We start from the raw sequence: 23,234 nt of genomic DNA on the forward strand, positions 1-23,234 counted from the left end.
CTGAAGAAGAAGAGACATCTATGTCCGACTCGCGAACAATCTTCAGCACTCGCCAGCACTTCATCCACAGCTTCAAGGTCGAGCTAGCTGTATGCGAAGGCCCTTTACGTCTCAAGAAATTCCTTCGTGGAGACTCATACACAGCAAATTTTTCGTTGGAGGACCATGGCTAGACTTGGGGTGTTCGTCGAGTACGATGATGTCTGCGCACTGGCAGTGCTGGCATCTACATAAATCCGAGAACAGCAGTAGCAATCAAGTCCTCCTTAAGGAATGGAACGTTACTCTGTACAGGAACCCAAAACCCAGAGAGCAAGAAGAGTAAGCATGGCTCAGAAGTCACAATAATCGTGTCAATCTCTCTCGTGTACGCAAAGTTCGGAATCAGAGCCATACCTTGCTCGGAGGCAGCTCTCTGCTCGGCTTCTTTTTCAAAAACTCAGGATCTAGCGGAAAGTACTACTTGACGAGTCTGCGGGTAGCTGACTGCTGGGCCAAATACCAAAGTCACGATGAATGTTGGCAACTTCAAGCCGGCCCCCACTCCTTCCACTCCTGTACACAAGCCCCACAACAGAGTTCTCCGATGCTGAAATGGAACACCAGTTGTTCTACTTCATGGAGCAGTATCATATAGTGAAGTGCTGGAGAGAAGAAAGATAGACGAGAGATCACGCACACACCAGAAAGTTACAGTCTCAAAGACCCATGGAAAGGCGGAAAAAGAGAAAATGGGGGGTCTGACCAATTTTTTGTTCCAAATCACCAGGCGAATTTTCAGGCAATTCTCCGTCAAATCGTTCGCGGATCGATTTAGTGCGGCCTAGTGGGCCCTGTTGCGGCTCTAGACATTTGCCTGAAATGCCTTGAGATGCCTACTTTTTCTCGAGGCTCCGCCTGCGGTCCGCGCATCGCGCTAGCCCGATTCAGGTATTGTCAGTGTTCGAGTTGACTTCTTTTGATAGTGGACGTGAGAAACATAAATACAACAGTAAATTTCCCCAGTCATGGAGGTGTCTGCTCAGTCAAGCTTTTCTCGTCTTCTTTTGCTTTGCGCTGAGATCGAAACGGAAGATATCGAGTTCTCTCCCTCCATTTTCCCCTTGAGTATATACCCCTTTCATCGTCTCTCGTCTTGTTGCACACAATTGCCTGGCCCCGGACCTTCTTTGTCCTGTTTCCGGAAAGCTCCGACGACACATCCCCATCGGCAGTCGATCCTTCACCCAGCTCCCCCTAAGCCTTCGCGATGCCCTCCCCTTCCAGCTCAGGACACAAGTACTACTTCCCTCTCTTCACTCCTACCTACCCCCTCCCCCCTTCCCCCCTCCCCCCCTTTCTCCGCAGTCCAACAAAGACTCACCAACAACCCAGGACCAACCACCCCTCCCCCACAAAGTCCGGGCCCTTAACATCCCCCAACCTCAACGAACACCATCGCACAACCCCCTCTGACGAGGGCATGATGCAGCAATTCCATAGTGAATACGACTCGTACCGCGACTTTTTGGTAAATGGTGATGGGAAAACTGGGGCTGCGACAAGGGCGGGGGCGGGGGCGGGCACGGGGACAGGGGCTGGGGAATGTAGTAAGAAAGGCGGAGGTATGGCGTCTGCATTCCTTGTTTGTTAGAGATGTGCTGAGACTACTGTTGTAGAAGGTTCGAAGCTATGATATTCAAGAACCGTATGAGGCGTACCGCACTGAGAAGGACGGAGATGTGGAGGAAAAGGGAAGGAGGGAAGGTATGAAGAAAACTGATATGGGATATAAATCATGTAGGGAGAAGCAACATGCCCGTCCGGCGAGTTTCTGTGGAAGATTGCGACGGGGCGAAAGGGGGTCTGTATCCGACCAACGGCAACGTTCAACTACCATGTCCGATGACCAGGAGAGCCACCTCTCCCGTATCGAGTAGAGTCGAGTAGGGTTGTTGGAAAAACGAAAGTCGCTGGCCTACCGCCTTCCCCCTCCTTCCTCCTCCCCTATTCCCCCTCACCTTCACCCTCCACTTTAACCCCTGCCTCCACCCTGTCCCCCTTCTCCATCTGTGCGAATTCTAAGCTTTCAGATCGAACGAGACGCAGACACCATCCTCCCTCGTCCACGAGATAATGCGCACAAGACACCCCACGGGAAGGACGGATGAGCCTCTATTAGGCAATCCCCCCATGTTTCGCTGGAGATAGGATATCTTTCTCATCACATCCTACCAAAACAGAGCCGATGACGACGCTTACGGCTCCAATCTAGCACACAGATTCCGTCAAATGTGGGCCAGACAAGGATAATCCAAATGGCCCGAAGGGGCGCTCTGACCCGGCCAAGTCGTTCGAGAATGCTGATAATACTCTTGCATTTGTCGTTGCAGGTACGTTACTTCTTTTTGGAGACTACCATGATGTAATTGGGCGCCGGAGCTGGTGCGATGGGTCGCGATGTGCCCTATGCCGACGGTGCATTGAGCAGGCGAGTACTGGAACGTATGGTGTAATAGGGTAGTCGTGGCCAGCGCCGCTGATGGCGACCGAACGATCAAGATCTTCAGCCGCACTTCGTATCTGCCGATTATCGATGATTTGGAGCATGTGGTTAGTCGTTGTACTTATATGCGATGGTCGGAATCGGCGTCAAGGTTTTGCTGTGGTATCGTTGTTTGTACTTTGGGTTTGTTATTGTCACACATCTTTTGGTTGTCATTTTCTTGCTATAATGTTCCTTCCGTCAGTTGATTAAATGATTCTCAAATGATAAAATGTCCACTTTATCAAGTTGCGCTCCTCTGGTCCGTTAGGCGACGTCAGTATATCCTGTTATAGATTCGCACAATACAAGCCGTCCGTAAGATCATCCAGGATGCAATAATTCCGGTCGGCCACACATAAGAGTCCAAGTCGGCGTATGACTCGTATCGCAAGGCTTAAGCTATGTTCAATGAATGCATCGATCCTCGTGATTACATTGCAGGAAAACTTGAAGAAGAAAAATTGCTCTTAATTACCCCTGTTTTACCTACCAAGTGCAGCATTGAAATTGAACCTCTTCTTTGGCTCAAGGGATATGAACCTCATTAATACATTCAAAGTGCTACTAAGAGCGCCGCACTCATCCCTCAGCTCAATTGGTGGATGAGAAGTAACGTTCGTCTACTTTTCTGGAGTCGCTTCACCGACGGTGGTATCGAAACCCAAGACCAGCCCGTTCTTATGGTAAAGTACAGTAATACTGCAATCTCGAGTGATATTTATGTTTATACAACTGTTGCTCTCAATGTCGCTGTTAACGTCATGAGTGCCTCGCAGCAGATTCACAACCATGTTGTTGCCGCTCATGCCGCAGACAATTATCCTTCCTGGAAAACCCTTTGACATGGTAGTGACAGTCAAGCACGAAACAATAGAACTTTCTCCGATTGGGTGACGTGCTATGCCTTGAAGCAATGTGACGATCGAGATCTCGTTCGCGGTAGAATTGCTGAATGCACCCTTCAATGGAGCAGCAAATATCGCGGTCGTGGGTTTTGACATGTTTGCTGAGAGTTTCCAAAGTTCAGCTTGGAGGGTCAATTTAGATGGCGTATGATACTTACTTATAGCGATGTTTTTCGGTGAATGTTTTAGCACACGTAGGACATTTGAGTTGGCTCAAAGATATTGCAAGGGGCTCATCTTCGTCGCCTTCTTCCAAATCGTCTACCATAATGCACTCTGCTTCTACCTGTGTCATTTGCTGATGCCGTGGAAGAGACGGATGACTTTCGAGCGATCTGATTTCGTAACATGTATCAAAGCTTAGTTGGCGTGTCGAAGCTTCAATAGAGGCTGCAAAGTCGTCGGGCATAGGGTGGTATGATGAAAGATCTTCTGGGGCAACCAAGGAAGGTAGAGATGAGCAGGATGGAGGATTCGAGGCCGAAGCAACGTTATGAAGACCTCGGGTTGCATCCTGAGCTGCAAAATCGTAGGCATTGAAGAAGGGCAAATCCGCAGAATCTCCTTCGCGTAAAGTAGATTTTAATGACTCATCCTGGATGTCATGGAGTTCTACCTATAAATCAGAGTGTTAGCGTATGAAGCTCGACTGTAGCCTAGAATGCACAAACGTGGCTAGTGGGATCGAAATCCTCGGCAAAAAGATCAGAGTGTGGTTGTAATTCTTCGTCGTCGAAAATAAGTGGTTCATCTGAACACAGATGCAGCCACCCTGACGGGGATGCACCTGGGTCTGTACATTCTCCCATGAGTAACAACGGTGGCCCAGGCTTCAAATCGATTGGCGCAGTTAGCCACGCCTCTCAATGCTAGATTCCCGCTCCCAGGCTGCGGGATGTGATGTATAAGACAGGATCGGGGGCCTCACGGTAAAGACTGAGAGGCACCCCACCCGCCTTACGCAAATTGGCAAAGTTTCATGCAGGGTCTGACGCTTAGACGAGGCAGCAGGAGGCCTCTCACCAAGTCCAGCATCAATTTAGAAACTCTGCTTTGCTCTCTCGAAGATCATGGGACTGCTTGACTGATTGTGGCTGGCGAGATGTGGTCCTGTGCATATCTCGCCGTCTCTTGGGCGAGCCTGTCTGTTTCTGTGGTTCACTCATAAACATGGAGTTCTATTCAACTTTTGAGCATCTATATGTCAACAGACCACACTACTCGCTTGCTTATGCCCATCTGTCGTATGCAACCATGAATCTAGGGCTCGCACTGAGGTTCTGATGCGTCTAAGATGATTTCTATCCAGCTGCTGCTCATGCCACTCTATTGTGTAATCATGATCATCTTCATATTTTTTTTGAGAATTCGCGAATCTTTCGTGAGAGTCTGGGGAGAAAGTCGATCAATGAAAAGTGGCGGGTCTTTGACTCGGATATCTCGTAGGCTGGTGGGTGCATAAGGTCATTCCACTGTTTGGGTAGGGTTCGTGAGTGAGTGCGCTGAAGTCGTCATCAATTAATGAATGCGCTTTTCGTGCCGCAAAAGATTATCCTTTCTTGAGAACCCTTTCGAAGCATAGTCACAACCAGACTTTGGGCAGAGATATCTGGCGCCCGAACCGTGGCTTGTTGAATCATGCCGATCGAGATCCTGTTGACGATAGAATGCAGCATTGCAACCATCATTCTGACATTGGAACCCTCGGCTATGTGTCTTTACATGTTTACTTGCAAAACCACTGTCAGGACAGATCATTTCGATAAATCAGGTGTACATACTTTAATTGATGACCTTGAGAAAACTCTTTACTGCATTGTGGACAAATGAGATTAGAGCTGGAGGTGCGAGATGAGTGTGGAGAGGGCATGGGATCGGGCTCTAAGTCGGTCACTGTCGTAGGGGAGACTGGAGGCTCAAGTGATTGATCGCACACCCCAAGCGTGCGATTGTCTGGCAGAGGCTGACTAGGCTCTATATAGAAGTCTGGTGGTAAGAGGGAAAAATCGACGTTTGATAGCAGATCAGTGGCCTGATCCCAAATTACCTGGGGAGGATGAGACCACGTTAGAGGCGGTGGATGATTTTCGACGCTGGATGTTTGCTAGAGAAAGTAAGCCGACGAGTCATTTTTAAGGCAAGGGGTGATGCACACAAGTGGGGTTCTCGGGTGCCGGAGATCGGAGGGCAAATTGTTAAGGGGCGCAGATGCTGGATGGGATCTTATTAAATCCCGAGGATTCACATGTGTATGCCACGGCGCTGAAGTATCACGCGAGAGGCATGACATAGTATGTGAGTCCCATGGTACGACTTTGCACGGCGAGAGCGAGCAATATGAAGATTTCATAATACTGTGGGAGGCCTCCGGGACATCGTCATAACGATTGACCCGTGGAAGGCCTCCAGTGGAAGGCCTCTCTTCGCGGGCCTCCCTTGGCGTCCACGCTGTCTAGCCTAGACGCACTTGACGGAAATGCTTCCTAATGGGCAAGGTCAGCTACGCCCAAATTGCAACCCGAGTCGACTAGGCGGCGTCTAGTCACTTATTGCTGATAAGCGAACCAGTAAGTACGCATCAGCGCACCCAGCGGTGAGTCTTGACCATATCACCGTCCCTTGGGCATTTGAAATCATGACATGTTGCTGACGTGCCCTGAAGCGTCCATATCATGGTTGCTGTCAGTTCGGAGGCCCCCGGAATCTTTCTCCTCCCCAGGAGTTGCGGCTCTGCGACATCCCGCGATGATTGGTGCGGGATACCTCCTCCTGGACATAGAAAAGTCCACGATACAGCCAACGCAAGACCTTTGACCGCCTAAAGATTACCGAGCGACTTGAGGATCGAGGATGTCTGATAGCTCCGAATCATTGACTCAGCATGTGATGCGTCCGAACAAGACTTCAGATGACCTTCAATATCTCCCGTCAAGGGTATGCCTTTGATGAAGTCCTATGAAGACAAGATCATGTTCGGAGATATCTGTGGGCCTTCAGCGGCAACGTCTATAAAAACGGAGTTGTTCCTTTGTGTCGTGTGTTGTGGAATCAAACATATCTTGAGAGGGAAATGCAAAGCTTTCATGGTCGCGGTGACCCTCCTGGCACGAGGCTGAGAGGCCTCCCAGATCCTCTTACACACGTGTGGAAGGCCTCCGACTTAATCTCTATGCCAACACAAGATGCTCTGCCTTGCTTTTGTGTGCGCAGAGGTCAATGCTCTGGCTCTGAAGTTTCCCTCGAAGTCTGACGGAATAGAGGCCTCCCATTGTGTATTGATGTTGGCACGGTCTCGTTGGAGGCCTGCCACTATCAGATCTCGCCCAATTTCCTATGGGCCACTACAGAGGAGGCCTCCTGCTCTTTGATTGAGGTCGAAAGTCAATGGAGACTCGTACTGCGGGATCGAGAATACTCTTATTCGAAGGCCTCCAAAAACGATCTTGTGTAAATAGCTGCTTCTCTCCCTCGGACTCAATGATAACCAAGACTCGCCTCCTCATCTGATATCTTTTTTGACTTCGCCGTGAGCAGAACAACTCTGACCTTGCCTCAGTCAAGCCCGTTGTCTGCAATAATCGTTCAGGCTTGAGACATGTCCCCCAAAATCAGGTCGGTACAGTTACTAGAATGTCTGCTCTAAGTCATGGTTCCACTGGGTTGCTGACAGGCGCAGCGACACCAAGGAAGCACCTCCCTCGCAACGGTCGCCAGAAGCGCAGCACAATGCCCAACAAGACCCGAGACTAGCACCAGACAGCCAGTCGATGAAGCAATACAAGCAAGAGCATGATGCATATCGCCACTTTCTCGTCGTGGGCAAGGAAGGTCGTCCGAAAGGCTTGGCATCAGACGCCACGTTATGGAAGAATGACAAAGGTAAGGCACCTCACCTCATCCGATGAAGGATTTCGTCTCATGAGAGTTGAGTTAGGAGGCACAAAGCTCTAAGCTGGGGACTCACGTGGTAGAGCATTAAGACCAGGGGTAAGATAAGTCATGAGTCGCGACGCGGTGGAGATATTCCGTACTAGAGACGCATGAACGAGACATCTTGAGCAGGCTGCGAGCCACGGAAGAGTCGCTGATCTCTTGGCCAGGGATACATGCGAATTATCATGTATGTAAAGTTGATGTCGGTATGAAAGATTGAAAGCTCGTGAATGATGAAGAAAATATCTGGAGGGAAATTATGCGGCTCAATTTGTACTTCTCTATTTACGGCTAGCACGGGTGGGCTGGGCTTGCAGTCCCAATACAGCTAAAGGCATGTCGTCGTATCTAGACATCATCTCAGAACCGCTCAGCCATCAATCAACCTTTCTATGTTTCTGCCGTAAGTGTCGCAGGCAATTATCCTGCCTAGTGAAGCCTCTCAAGGAGTACTTACAGCCTGACGAGGGGCATAAAAAGCTGTTGCGTGCTGAGTTTGCGTTATGACAGCCTCGCATATGACGGTCAAGATCACGTTCTCGATAGAAGCTTCTCTCGCAACCTCTACGAGTGCAACGTATTTCACGACTGTGCGTTTTCACGTGCTTGCTACAATTCTCTCAGCAAAAGCGTGCGGGTAAATGGCTATACTCTCAAGAGACCGTACTTTAACATATACTTTTGTGCAAAGCTTTTCTCGCAGTTCGGCCTGGGACATGTCTTGACTAAACTGTCGTCCGGCAACTCGGATGGCTGGTGTCCGGCGACCCTCTCGATATTGTCACGCTGTTGGGGCTGATTTAGTTTGAAGGCTCCACAAGGGTTGATGGAAGACCTCTCCGCCTTAGACGATGGGAAATTAGTAAGGGGTGTGCTACTAGCTGCTGCGTAGACATTCCTACTATCGAACCGGGAATTGAGAGTGAAGTAATCAGCTGCTACTGATGAGGCTTCAAGACGAGGTAAAGACTGTGTAAGGCTATCTTGGCTCATGATGGGCGACAAGTCTGAAGACTGGGTCAGTTCAGTAGCCGGAACGAGAGTGTCGCAGCTGCCCCAAAAGGAATGTTCGGCGAAGTCATCCGTGTAAGATTCGTGATCGAAGTAACCAAAGAATGGGTCCTCGTCGGTCAGTATGGGCGTCAGATCAGAGATCGATCTCTTATCAGACCTTGCGGGCCATTGACCTTCATCTTTCAACATGAAGAAGAGTGAAGGTAAACCGAATTACCAGAAACGACTGTGTGTGGGCGAAAGCAGAATTTAAATACAGCTTCAAAGATCACGATTCGAATATTAAGCTGCCTGAAGTGGATCACATCGCTACTCCGAATAGAGACCAAGTACGGACCAACGTAACGTATGGCATGGGGCCATTTTCGAACCGATATGATTACTGGTGTGGGGTTGTTACGCTCTCTGCTCGGTATGTATTTGGAAAACTGAGTCGAGAACAGAGGATGTGCAAAGCTCTTCTATAGAAAATAAGGTGGTAAGGCTGACATGGAGGGCCTCTTTGGTCTCTGGTGGGCTGAAAATTGCCGACGGAGGGCCTCTACCCCACCTCGCCGATCCGATGTAGCCTTGCGATTAAATGCCCTCATGAATACTCGATTCGCCAGGTAACAACCATCTTGACACAGAAGCTCGATCTCATTTTGTGATCTATCTTTTCGCTCATCGTAGGGACATTGGCGCCCGGGCTTGCTTCTATGCTCTGTCGACCATGCTTGGGACGATGATTGTCTCGCTATAATCCTTTCTACACAAAATCACAGTCATCCAAGCAGCAAACATTCGATTCTCCAGGAGCAGCGTGCACAGCCCCGAGCTTAATTCTCCAAACCATACTCTCACTCACTCTAGCAACAATCAACAACAAAGTACCCGTACGCCGATACATCCCGCTCAGTCTGTGTGTCACCTGCTCTCAGACGAATCATTCAATATCGTGTACTTGTCGACAATGTCGCCGCCAATTATCCTTTCGCGAGAACCCCTCTCCCTCTTTTGAGTGCTTGCATCCATCGACCGGGCAGAGAAATGTTCGAGTGGAGGAGTGGCAACTGTTCAAGTGGCGAGCAAGATCGCGCTTTCGATAGAAGCCTTGCTGACATCCTTGAGAGGGGCATCGGATGCCGCGATCGTGAGTCTTGATGTGTTTGCTAGCAAGGTGAACTGGTCAAAAATATCTCATGCTGGAGGTTTCGTTTCAACTCACTTGAATTTGTGGCGTTGGGTAAAGAATTTGTCGCATTGAAAGCACTGTAATGAAAGAGCAGGCTGCTCCCTTGTACTGTTCACCACTGTGCTCTCTGTTTCTGTTGCCAGAATGTTCTTCGCCGAGGCAGCGCGCTTTGGGTCTTCTAGACTCTCTGTTCGATCGATTGCCGGAAAATCAAATGAGAGATAGTCCATCAGGTCAGCTGCCACAGGAGACTTCTCGACTTCTGTCGTGAAGGACTTGTCGATGTGAGGATCGTTCAGTGAAGAAGCGCTTAAGTCGAAACATAGGAAGGCATCCCAATCAAGGTCTGCGAGCGTCGAGCGTTGTGATAGTTGAAAGGCAGGGTCGTGGATGTAATCCACCCATGGAAAGTCGGGGAGGTTAGGTTGCAGCCAATCATCAACTTTAGTGTCATGACATCCAGTAGTCTGTTCTGTAGAAGGGTACTACTTCACAGGTGAGAAGCCATGACAGTCAATCTGGATGGACTGTTTACCAAAAGAAAGGCAGATGTTTTCGAGGCATTTTCTTCCAATTCCTCATCGACACCATAAAGAATCGACTTTGAAGAATCACTAAGACTACTGATATCATCTGCCTACAACTGTTGATAAGCACTGTGCTGAGCAGTGATCCTTGGTCCAAAAGCTGGTATAGCGGCAACATCTCCCGTAGATTACTAAGAGACTTGGTCTGATAAAGATCCATCCAATTCCGCGTGGATACGCAAGCCTCAGGATAGTGCTCGGATGTTTGGACCCGTTAGAGTAGAATCACAAGGGACTCTCGGCCAAAGTCCCGAACACCATCCATGTAAGTAGACCAAGTCATAGACCAGTGTCCTTGAAGCCTAGCTCAAATACCATTTGCAGAAGATGCTGTCGCTGAACATCAAATAATTGAACATCCTATCGTGGAACATCCTATGGCCTATTGGACACTGGCATTAGAAGGGGTCATCCTCAGTTCGGATCTACCCCCAGTTCGGATTTTCGCCAAAACTGCGCTGCCAAGCTGAGCAATACGCTAAGAAATCCGAACTGGGGGTTGATCCGAACTGGGGGTGACCCCTTCTACCACATCAGTATGGGTCCATAAAGAACGGTTTCCATTCCCGGAAAATTGAGAACTCCACGTACCATGAGAGGTGCAAAGACTCGTCAGAGCCAAGCACCGGACAAATCTGTGAGAAGTTAGCCTTATACTAAGAATGAAGGGGATAAGTAAAGCATGTCTTGATCAACAACTACCTTTATTGTGTAAGTATGTGGTCAGGACGAATGACTGAGCAAGTCGTTTCGGAGATAATATGGTGTTGAAATGATTTGGGACGAATATTTCGTTCGATGGGATGAAAGAAAGTAGAAGTTCGTGGAGATTAAGCGTTCTCTTGTACCCACTGATCTGGCGGGCCTCCGGAGCGGAACAATGTTGAGCCGAGGGGCGGCCTCGGAGGCCTCGAAAATCGTCACCACGAGGCTACTCCTACACTACAGTGTTTGAAAGCACCAATCATGCCAGACGTAAATAGTCTTACTAACTAGACACCATTGGATGTCGACTCCTGGCAACAGTCGGCCGTAAGGCATCGTCCATCGTGTTTCATGAAAGCCCCTTGAAAGCGATATGTCCTCAAGATTATATGACAACTCAGCACTGCAAGCAAGGTGCATGGTCCAGCTACATCTCCAGCAGAAGAAACCAATTGACTTTACTTTTGCTTTTCAACCTGTCCTTACCTTCCGCTACACGTATGTCGAGATGAACGAGAGACTCAACAACTATCAACAGACCTTTCACAGAGCTGAATAGGAACTTTGAAGTCGCCCGAGTAGCTCGTATCCATCAAACGAAGCTCTGAGATCATTGAGGAATATGTCACATTAGTGTCGGCCTGCATAGTCATCTGCAACGATTCTGCTGAACCACGCAGAGCACACCAACTTCAGTGTCTCTGGTGGATTGAGACAGATCTTGATTGGAGTATATAAAGGTATTGACACTCCCGATAGAGATCCTTAGTCAGATATTGTCCTGGTCATGTCTTGGTCCAATTGCATTGGGAGGGTCAGTTGGGATGTCTACGCAATGACGTCACAGGGCCGTTGGGTCTGAGGTCGACATCATCCTAACATTTACGACAGTCCTCTATGTCTTTGGCAATTCGGCAGCAAACGGTCTTCCCGGACATCAGACTCATACATCGTGTTGAAACAATGTAGGCTGGGTAGCGGGTCATCGAACTTGTTTCGAAGTAAAACATTTGGGGCTCAATGGGCCGTCAAAACAGTATTTGCGATACGCGAGTGTTGGCATCCGTCTCTGGTACCAACGATATTCTGGCTCAGCCTCCATAGAGCCTGCATACAGACGAGGGCTATGGGGAGGGAGGAATTGAATGTCGAAGTCGTACGGTGTCTACCGTATCAAGCATAAAAATCTGGCATTAATCCACGAGGCGCGGCGAACACGCATCCAAGAGTGCGATAATGCTCATGAACCAACATGACGGGTAGACGGTAGGCTGATGTTCATTTCATTCGAAACGAGCATGGGACAAGATCAGGTAATCTCAGGATCTTAATCGGAATCTATGTCGAAACTATGACGGTCTAGCTCATGCTCTAGTCGAGTCTTTTGGTTTGGTGGTGGAACATGCCTAACTACAGGCGGACAGATGATACTGTAGCCTATACTAAAAGCTTCCCGTCGACGTCTGTTCAGTCCATGCCTTTTGCCCATGGGTGAGGAACAGGTGATAAAAGGGCGGACATCCAGTCACCAAAATGGATCTAAGGAACCAAACTGAAGAACATGTATAGCAATATGATCGGATATAATTCGATTCTTGGTGTTTTCTTACTGGCTACTTTGCGTGTTTGGGCACAGTAAGATTGATATCCGTAAAGAAATCGTGTGATCGGCAAGACTGACTTAGCAATTTAATTGCAGGACAATCAATTCATACGAGACCTTTATTGACCGCCCAGCGTCGAGTCTGACTTGTTACGGTGATCAAGATGCTAGTGTTGATATCCTAGGCGGAGCTGCGCCTCTCGGTGGGGGACCGACGAAACCGTTGTCAGCGTTTTGTCACGAATCCCTTGCGGCTATGGAATGTGGCTACGATCGCGACCCTACGGTATGAATGCGATGTCCGCGTTGGAGGACAATATCTATTCCATGAAGCTTGAATTCTTTTTTCTGTTTCTCCACCACCAACTAATGACGTGAAATAGCATCCGTATTTTGCTTCAGTGGGATTCTGGGTCGATAGCATTCATTTTCTCTTTAACATATACGGAGGCAGTGCAACCAGCAACCGGGAACAAACCTCCGCAATTTTAGCCTGTTACACGAAATGCACCTGCACTGGTCAGAACATTGTGCGGGCTTCAACACGATACAATGAAAATGCACCTAACACAACAATCTTGTACAATTTCGACACGATGGAGACAGCGGAAGATTTTGAAGAAGATGAGCGTAGCACTCAATCCATGATCTTCTACGGCTTCGACGCGAGATATCATTACCCCCGAGATATTATGCTAACGATCCGAATCTGCCACGCTACAGGCGAGACGCTGGACAAGACGTGTTGTACGCTGCTGCGAACAACACTGACAATAATGTGATGTCTTTGGCCGGTGAGTAACGATTGTGAAGTCTCAAATGAATGGTTCCTACCAGCCGGTAGTCCATCCCTGATACCCACCCAGCTAACGACAGATCATCAGTTGTGGGCTACAAACCAAACGAGCCAATTTGTGACGGATCGACCGATCTCAGTGTAGAGTTCACCACTCCCCTCTATCATTTCATGGGGCAACACTCCGTCGACTCCACACCAGCAAATCCAACCGAACTCTGCGCGCACACCCTCTATGGTGGCAAAGAGAAGAGCAACCTCGGCGCCGTCTGCACATTACCAGCAAACGCACAGAACGCCAGGCGAACCCTATCCATCAACACCATCCGCAAATCCCCGCAATACACAACAGACTACTACTCCTCCGCACTCGTACCCACTCTAGCAACCCAATTATTCGAAACCTTTTGCTTCTCCGCCTGCCATTGCTCCGGAGAAGACGAAGATGAGCAGCAGAAGAGGAAAGACGCATGGACCCAGCTCGCTGGCAAAGTAAAACAAGCGAATTCTGCAGAGAACAAAGGTCAGTGATTCCCTCCCCCATTCCCCATTCCCCACCCTCTTCCCATCCCCCCTTTCCTCTTCCTCGCAACCCTCCCAACTACTGTCATCAAAGTCCACCCCACCCCAAACCCTCCACCGCTAACCCCCCCACTCCCTACACAGAAATCCAAGCCGAAGACACCGGCGCCACGGAAGCGCAACCCCCGGCAGCCGCCCTCGACGCCAGCCCGCTCCCCGGCAGCCCCCAAGACGCCAGCGCCCTCCCCCCCGCCGGCAGGCACGCAATCAGCCGCCCCTTCCGCCGCCTCCCCTTCTTCCACGTCCTCCACTTCCATGACATTCAACCAGCAACAATGCGCGCTCAACAACAATGGCGGCACGTGCCCGAACTGCAACACGGGGCAGAATTGCACGGCGAATTCCGACTGCGGTGGGGGAGGGAGTGGGGGAGGGGGAGGGGGTGGATGCACGTGCGCCGTCGCGCCTAATCAGCCCGTCAATAATTTCTTGAATTATCTTGCCCCCGTGCTGTTGGCTTGTGCGGTGCAGGTTTTTAGTAATAATGGTGGGAATGGGGGGAATGGGAAGAGGGACTTGACGGTAGCGGGGGCGGGGGCGGGGGCAGGGAAGGGGGAAAGGGGGGAAGGGGAGAAGTGCAATACTGTGCCTGCAACTCGACGTATGTGAGCCAGGGGTGCTGCGAGATGGATATGGGAGACGGGATTATTTGGGAGGGGGGGGGAGGAATATTTTGGAGTTTCCCGGGTTGAGGATTAAAGGGGTTGATGAGGAGTAGAGACTTGGGATCTGTGATAAGCTAAGTTTGCGGGGGATGGTGAGAGTAGAAGAAACGGAAAGAATGTATGTATGATTTGGTGCTTTGTTCCAGAGGAGAGAGAGAGAAGGACTAGGGAGCTGCTTTGCCAACGGATTGAACGGATAATTGAGGGATGTAGATACTCCCAATCGAAGAACTGGATAAGGCTCAGTCCTGGACTAGACCAGACCATCGTGATCTCGAGAGTGGCGAGAGAAGGGCACGCTGTCGTTAGTGACTTTAAAACCGAAGCTGTCAGATCGCTACTGAGAACAGATCAGCGAAGTATCGAGCACGTGCTTGCGGAATATGGATGGATGTGGGATTGTGTCAGAAAGCCACTGTCCAGCCCAGGCGCTGAATTGGAGAGGATGATAGAATGCGAGTGAGTGGTGGAGATGGTGGTGCAGTAGCTGATGGCCAGAATGCTGGCTACGGGTTAGGCGGCTATTCGAATTTGCTCAGTTGCGTGTGACGGCGACTTTGGTACGGCTCGTAGGAAAAGAAAGAGGGTCTCGCGAAAGTGGGAGGGTTCTTTCGACGATGATCGTGGCGTTGGGCCAAGCCATGGTTGATATTCGGGTGTACGTCGGCGTACGTTTTATTTGATGTATTCGTAGATTTGTCCAAATAGCTCACCAATAGACGAGGATATGAAATGTATTCGTCGGCACAATGACAATGGAAATTTCAAGCCGGAAGACAATCGAGATTTTTGCGAATTGACGAAGAGGTGTTGAGCCATGGTGATCGCGAAGATATATATACCGTTTACCTCTAAGGCATACCTGTACGATAACCCCGTCGTAATCAGAGGATCCGTACACCGGCCGGTAAGACCATCCACCTCATGCCAGTGACAGAGTTAACTTTTGCGAAGTGCTGGCTTCAAAGCCTCTAGTAAGTCTAAGTATCCTAGGAGAGTCGAGGCAGGCATTCTCCCAAGTTGATTGCACCCAAGGAATGAAGACACAGGACACACATGACACAAAATACAGCAGGAAATGTTCCAGCTGAAATATTAGTCCATTTTTTCCCGATAAGAGAGGCCTTTTCTCCCACGAGACGACTTTTTTGGTGTCGTAATGAAGCCAATCTTCCCCTCTCACGCTCAATGAGGCACACAATCAATAAGAGCCCTCCCACCCACGAGCGAGAGTCTTGCCAGGAATATGCTCTGGCTGGAGGCCCCAAAAAAGAATTCAAAGTGGCCGAAGTTGCGGTATAAAGGAACACTACTCTCCGTGACGAAGAGGCGTTGCCATTTGAAAAGCCAAAAAGGATAGCGTCATTGAACCAGTGGTGTTCGACCTCTTGAACGGGTTTATTCTGCTCCGAGGTCTCATCTAAGCTTAGCTTCGCATGAGCATAGTATGTGATGTCAGCTCCGTCGGCTGAACGAGATAATTGCTAATGAACGTGTTGCGCTGGACCAGGGATGATTTTACCTCTCACGACATTACTGTGGGCGTAGTTTCCCAAATATTGTTCACGTACGAGACCGGTCAGAAATGTGATTCGAGCTTTACAAAGAGTCTTCATCGCTTCGAATTCTTCGTCGCACTTGTCCGGTCATAAGTATCTTATCATGATTGGCTGAGGGTCTCTTGCGTTCCGCCTCGAGCATTGCATATGCTCTTAGTAGATGACTTTGAAGCGCTCTGAATCTCGAAATTGATTATCAATTCGCTCTGTAAAGCTGGAGACCACTTTTGCGTGGAGCCCCTTGCTTATAACCATGCTAAGGGTTTATTGGAAATGACGGTTGCCTTTGCATCAACAGGGAAGCTTTGTCAGCTCGTGGGAAGGAAAATATTTGGACCAAGTAGATGAGATGGCATGGGCTGAGGGATTTGAATACAGTAGGGTTGTAGCTCGATGAATGCTGTTCCTGTACCTCGCAGATCAAGGGTCTCTGGGCTTGTCCGCATTGTTTCCCATTATTTAATTCAGGCTCCGCACAATACACATAGCTCTATCGTTCTCACAAACAACATGGCCATCTCGAGGCAGGTGTGAGCTTTCGACGCTCATACTCGGTATGCAGCATTGCTGAATTGGAGCGAGATTCATATGGATGATAGATGAAGTACTAGTAAGCAAGGTGGTGTTCCGCACAAGCATTCCTCTATACTCAAAAGGCTGAGAGAGAATAATTAGAGCGTCCTTGTCAACATGTTCAACTGCTAGCGCACTGATATGCTGGATGTAATGTACGAAAAGTAGCCTGAAGGCCAATTATTGCTGTCCTGTCAGCTCTGGCCTCCAAGGCTCATCGCCCGTGAGTTCTGGTATAGGCAGAGCTGACTCCTCAGATAGCTCTGGCTTTCTAGGAGTGTTGTCTGCAGGAGCTTCTACTCTTTGCGGTGTATCCTTCCCATGGAGTTCCGGTTTTTGGTAGACATCTGTAGATGCGGCTGATATGACACGCCGCCTGTTCCTCCACCTGCCAAGAGCTGTAGTTCCGAGAGCTAGTAAGAAAACTGGAACTCCGATCGCAATACCAACGACAGCGTCTTTCGACAGGCGGTGGTGACGTTCTATATTTAGCACAGGTGTCCTTGAATTGGTTTGATTCATTAGAATAGGATCTATTGAAATGATGTTCTGTTTAGTATTTAGATCTGGGTATAAAGCCTGATATACTGAGAAATTTCTACGTTCAAAATCTGCCACCAAGTAGGCACTCTGAAGAAACGCTCTGCCGAGCCTGTACTGAGTCGAGTTGGTTGCTTGTCTCAACGGGAAGTAGTGAGAGCCGTTGCCCTTGCTAGGAACGGAGTCGACTAGATCGAAGCTTTTGTAGGGCATCGTGATGTTGAATGTCTGGCCGGCGCTCGAAGGATCAGCATTCAGTGTTAGAGTTGTATTCGGATTGCTCGAAAGAAGCGCGTCATGCGTTGTGTCGTTCGTGAAGTAGAGATTCCTCGATTGGTTGTAAAACAGACCAAATGTGGATTCGAAAGCTCGGCATACGTCTACCGGCAGCCACATTTCAGATATCAATGAATCAATCAAGGCATAGACTTCCTTAGTCATGAGGGATGTTGTCGAAAGATCTGTATGAATGCTTTGTAGATTGACTAAAAGTTCCCGATTTATATCTGAGCTGAAAGGAAAGGTCAAGTTGTGAGCAACGAAGCGAGAGTCGTCAAATCCTCCGAGGATCAAGCTACCGAAAGCAGGTGGTTCTGTGTACCATGCTCCCGCAGTATAGCCCCAGCTAAGACTTGGAATTGCATTTGATGATTTCAGGCTCGAGAGGAAGCTGGGTGTCGAATTTGAGAATGAAGTGATGTTGATAGCGTTAGGCCCTAGACCAATAGTCCCAAGGAAAAAGTCTTTAGTAGCAATGCCTTCGATGACCTGGTGTTTTATCAAAGGGACCGAGGGATCTGTTCCAACTCCCAGTCGAACTTCGTCAAAGCCGAAACGAGCATTGCCACTCAAGCGAAGAGGGCCAGCCGCAGAAAGTCCGAGTTCAAAGAGACCAATCTCAGACCACGTAGAAGATTCGTTCACTTTGAATATAGTACCTCGAGAATCTGGACACGTTGTTGAGTCGCGAGCCGTGCATCCTTCTGGAAGAACTGGCCAGATTGCGTTTTCGGCAGTGGAGGGCAGGAGCCTCTTTGCTTGAGGGGGTTGCCGATACTGACCCAAAAAGTGGACCATCTGCCGTCGTCACCCTCCCTGCAAAGATCAGCTTCATTACCATTAAACTTTCCTTTGCCACTCACCAGTATTGAGATGGAGGAACAACTAGAGGAGAAGGCAAGGAGGTGGAGCTGCTGAAGAAGAGTAGATGGATCAAAGCGATTTTTAAGGTAGTAAGAGGTATGGCACCAAAGTGAGGAAACATATGCAGAGGCAGTGAGTGAGTCTCAATAGAGGTGTGTAATGAATCATCAGAGTTGGGTATGGTGAGATGCGCTTAGAATTCTACATGTTGAAGAATATGCCCGTCTTTCTCGTCGCACAGTTACTCTAATGAGACAAGGCTATGTCTTCTCGTTAGCGGCTCAATTCGTAGCTTATAGGGTTCGAGATTTCCTAAACTTGATTGATCATTAGCGATTTCGTCAGCTGAGCATCTGAGGACGTCAGCGAATGAGTTTGAGAAATAATAGGTGTAAACCAGTTTGAGAGGTCAAAGGTTGGTATCCTAAGGAAGAGCAGTAGGGTAATAGTCCGTCTCGAGTGAGGCTTAGCGAGTGTCGGCAATTTTACGAGAATCCTGCAGAATCTCATGCATGTGACTTGCAGACAGCTCAGGGGTGGTGGGGGTGCAGCTCGTATGCAGCCAAGAAGCGCAGCACCAGTACCTACTCCGTCAAGCTGACGGGCTTCGAGGCTATTGATTCGAGCTTTCAGAAATGAGAGAATCGCTCTGCAGATTAGCACTGCCCAAAGTACCCAAAGTTAGTAATGCCCTCCTTAAAAGTCTTCTCGGCAGTACGATATAGCGCGATAATGGCGACAAGGCGTCCGGCTGTATCCACTTTGACAAGGCAGTAGAATTCAGAGGGAGCGCATTTAATGCAAGTCCTCCCACGGTTGTATCTCATGTTCTTCATAACGATACGGTTCTGAGACAAACCCAACCACGATGCGCTGGAGCCCCTTTGCCTGGGCCATTGTTGTCAGACTAGGACTCGCTGCAGTCCCTAAGAGAGATCAATTGACGACAAGTCTGCCTGCAAGCAATGGCTTCATTAGGCCCAGCCTTGGCCTCGACAGGTCAAAAAATTGCTCTGTGAACTGCCAGTCAGACCAGTTGGCTATGACAAACTTTCATTGGCTGGAGGCCACAGTTACGGAGACGATCATAGCCGAAACGATAGTAACTATCATTAATCCCCAGAAGAACCGCTCGAGGGTAACAACAGTGGCGAATCCAGAGATGAGGCTCAGGAACATCACTAAACCGACAAATGTGAACGATGATGGTTTTCGTACGGAAGTCATTCCATACGGAAACATGAGTATGACGGTGTTAGTCAGTCAAAGGCATCGTACTGCAATGGAGCTGACACGATGCAATAGGGCCTTTCCTTCGACAGTCGATGATTATCCCACAGGATATCGGCTAAGCGGCCGCATACCAACAACGATAGAAGGAATCTCGACTTGTTTGAGTATTGCAAAGAGCGTTGGCCAAGCTTTCACATTCCCCTCTCATCCGCAGCTTTCCCAGACAGCGAGCATTCCAGACACGCCAAGGTACAAGCAGGACCCAAAAGGATTGACCTACTTGATGATCGGCGAGGAAGTCGCCACAGATCCAGCATTATTAATAAAACCTTTTTTTCCGGACAATCCACTTTGGCAGTGTGGTTCAAATGTTTCTTCGATAGTTTCACCAGATCTGTTCTCGGAGACTGCCCTTTTCCTCACCGAGACATCAACGTCAACAGAGAATGATGACGACGATGACGATACGTGGACAGAAAGAACTGAACTCCAATCAAATGTGCCATCCTCGCGAAGCACGGAAGTCTTTGCTGCAGAAAGCCCGTCTATCGACATAAAGCCTTCCGAAAGTTCAATCACAGCGCCTGCGGTTCCTGCAGGAACTTTGGCGACAGCAGTTGCAGCGAAGACTGGAGGTCCCAACGTACAAGATAATAACCCGAGCTCTCTTGTGGATATCGATACACAAGCTTTACCAGACACTGTCGACGATAGTTCAGACTCACCGAGTGCAGACTCCGGTATTGGCAAGACTGCTGATGCAACGACAATGAGTGAGACTGTTGAACCAAAGAAGCACTCGATCGACGGAAACGTCGACAGTGCTGTGGAACCAGGTATTGGTTTCCTCAGGACACCGGACGGCCCCTCAGCACCTGCCGTATCATACAGCCCTTCAGCGTTGGTTACATTCAATGGCCAAACACTTACCCAACTTTCTCCATCACAATTCATATTACAAGCCCACACCCTTGATCTACCAGTTGCCACCACCCTTGGTTCAGCTCCTGATTCTACGCCCATCGCGATACAGATGAAAGGGAATGATCTCGTTTTCTCTGTGGGCTCATCATCGACAGAAGTTCCACTTAATTCTGTGCCAACAGACACTCCGCTGGGCTTCCAATTCGGCACCAAAGCACTCACACCAGACAAAGAAGGGTTTATCATGATAGCTGGACAGACTGTAAAGCCAGGAGGGTCCGCCATTCATGCTCAGGGCACGTCCATCTCTTTGGCTTCAGATGGAAGTGCTGTAGTGATTGATGGTAGCACACAAAGTATTACTCGGCTCGGAAACCCCACCGCAGCAGCAGTGGCAGCGTTTGGGGATGATCTGATAACCTCAAATTCCCGTGGCGAGTACGTTGTCGGTGGAAAGACTGTAGCTGCTGGAGCACCAGCAATAGAAGTTTCGGGCACGCCTATCTCGCTGGCTTCAGATGGAAAGTCAATCATCGTCGGGGACAAGACGCAAACACTCCTTACACCCAACGAGGTAGCGACAATTATGGCTTTGAAAGTTGGCGGCCAAACAGTGCAGCAAAATAGCCAAGGCCTCTATGTGGTCGACGGGCAAACAGTCAACCCAGGAGCGCCTGCCATTTCTGTATCGGGCACACCCATCTCGCTTGACCCAGCTGGCAGTGAGGCTGTTGTCGGCGGAGTCACGCAAACACTGTCGCCTATGCAGACACCATCTGTAAGTCTAAAGCCGCTAGTATTCGGCGACCAAACGATCAGACCCGATGCCCAAAGTCGCTACGTGATCAAGGGGCAGACGCTCACACCTGGTGGAGCAGTCACCGTTGATGATACGATAGTCTCATTTGCGCCAAACGGCTCAGAAGTTGTTGTGGGGACAAGCACAGAAAGTCTCAATAACCCGAGCTCGAGTGCATCTAGCGGTCGGAACGGTTCGAGTAATCCGAGTGGTGTGATTGGGACTCAGCCTTTTGTTGAAAATAGCGCCGCGGGAAAAGTAAGCCTGGAGGCATTCATCCTCGTGGCGATCGTAATGTGCAGAATGATAGTTTAGGAATGGCAAAGGATGTCGGATGTTGAGTACTTCGAGCGGTCTCTGAAGATCTTAGTAGATGCATACTATACACTCTTTACCCGCATGTGAAGCTCTACACCCACGGCTTTCACTTGACGAAATGGAAAGTGCCCATTCAGCCGTACTGTGACAGACGTTTCTCTGACGGGCATATTTCACGTAAGGCGTGCGCATCTCGCACAAACTGTCAAGGATGCTTAACTCAGTCTGTCACACGTAGCACGGGATAAGGTATGGCAAGCAAGCCACTCATAGTCATCCCGACTTTGTTGATAAGGTCTCCAGGGCTCTGAGAAACTCCATCCGCATTCCAGCGAAGTCCCACGTGCCCCAAAAGTTACTGGGGACTGCTGGAAGCCGTCCACCAAACGGTTTGATGCACGCTCAATCCATGTATCCGGCTATTGGACGAATATTAGAAAAGTCTAGAACATCTCAGGTCGATGCGTGCCTGCTCGGCTCAGCCTTGTGCCTCGGTGACGCCCGTCAGGCATAGGTGCATGAAACTAGACTCTCAAGGACAGATCGATGACGAGATAAGAATATAGTTTTCCCAGAGGTTTGTCAAACGGCTATCGCTTCTGCCATCTCAACATCGCCGCAGTCGTTGCCGCAGACACTTTGACGATTATTGCCTTGTTTGTGTTTAGTGGCGTTTCTCATTTTTCTGCCTTACCAGATCCCACAAGGCTATCACCTGCTGAAGATATCTTCACACATGCCACGTGGCTAGCGAAAGGTACAAAATCTGCGATTTGTTCGCATAAAGCTTCTGGACGTTCTTCGAAGGATCATGCAGTAGTGTAGCCGTTACCGAGCGTAAGGCGAGGCTGTTTTTTTAGAGCAGCCAATGGCGGGAATGGTATTCAATGAGTCATCAAGGATATGTAACGCTCTGCAAGTATCAGCTGTGCCTTGCTTACATTTGAGACGGGAGAAGTGCCCTACTGTGGGAAACATAAGTAGGCTGGCAGTGATCTGCACTTTCCTCGAAATGTTGAGAGAGTGGGCAATCAACCTTCGGATCTGAGCAGATCCTGCGCTGCCAACACATCCGTATGCTACTTGGCGAAAACCCGATACTGCAACATGGTCGCTCCGTCAGCGTTCGATATCATAGAGTCTGCTCCTATCGAATGGAGGTGCGACCTTTTGACCTTCTCATTTGGCTATCACCATTCTGACAGACCGTTTCAGGCCATGTGAGAGAGAAGTCGCGATCGGCTTTGTAGCAATAGTCTTCTACATCTTCCTCGACATCAATGTCAGCATCCACCGTGTGTTTCGCAAGAAGACCGGACTATACTTTTGGTCCATCTTGCTCGGAACTTGGGGTTGCTTAATTGATCGCATCGCCGTCATCCTTCGTTATTTCGTGCCCCACTCTCAACCCCTCTGGCCACTTTACACGCTCTTCATTTTGCTGGGATGGACAATCTATGCCCCAGCACAGTTGCTTGTCCTTTACTCACGCCTGCATCTCATCAATGAATCGCTCGTCGTCCGTCGATGGGTGCTCGCTATGATCATCACAGTCGCAACTCTGATGATCATTCCAACCTGGCCTTTGGTCTGGCATGGCTGGAATCCATATGATCGTCGAGCCTCCGCGCTGTACTCTCCCAAGGAGGCAATC

At 49.3% G+C, this 23,234-nt stretch overlaps 3 protein-coding genes across 3 annotated transcripts; 2 read left to right on the forward strand and 1 right to left on the reverse strand.

Annotated features, from left to right (window-relative positions):
- Positions 1-3,586: 3,586 nt before the first annotated feature.
- KY384_008816 (uncharacterized protein) lies at positions 3,587-4,241 on the reverse strand (the record flags this gene model as incomplete). The annotated part of the gene is made up of 2 exons (XM_044817303.1): positions 3,587-4,048; positions 4,104-4,241. 2 exons carry the CDS (start codon positions 4,239-4,241, stop codon positions 3,587-3,589), a joined length of 600 nt encoding a protein of 199 aa, XP_044665898.1.
- Positions 4,242-13,044: 8,803 nt separating this feature from the next.
- Positions 13,045-13,775, forward strand: KY384_008817 (uncharacterized protein; the record flags this gene model as incomplete). Its single annotated transcript, XM_044817304.1, has 2 exons — positions 13,045-13,190; positions 13,385-13,775. 2 exons carry the CDS (start codon positions 13,045-13,047, stop codon positions 13,773-13,775), a joined length of 537 nt encoding a protein of 178 aa, XP_044665899.1.
- A 5,399-nt stretch (positions 13,776-19,174) lies between these two features.
- Positions 19,175-21,577, forward strand: KY384_008818 (uncharacterized protein; the record flags this gene model as incomplete). The annotated part of the gene is made up of 2 exons (XM_044817305.1): positions 19,175-19,444; positions 19,898-21,577. The coding sequence occupies 2 exons, from the start codon at positions 19,175-19,177 to the stop codon at positions 21,575-21,577; spliced, it is 1,950 nt and encodes a 649-aa protein (XP_044665900.1).
- Positions 21,578-23,234: the final 1,657 nt, after the last annotated feature.

This window comes from Bacidia gigantensis (genome assembly GCF_019456465.1).
Source record: "Bacidia gigantensis strain McMullin 20006 chromosome Unknown contig_304, whole genome shotgun sequence".
Classification (NCBI taxonomy): Eukaryota; Fungi; Ascomycota; class Lecanoromycetes; order Lecanorales; family Ramalinaceae; genus Bacidia; species Bacidia gigantensis.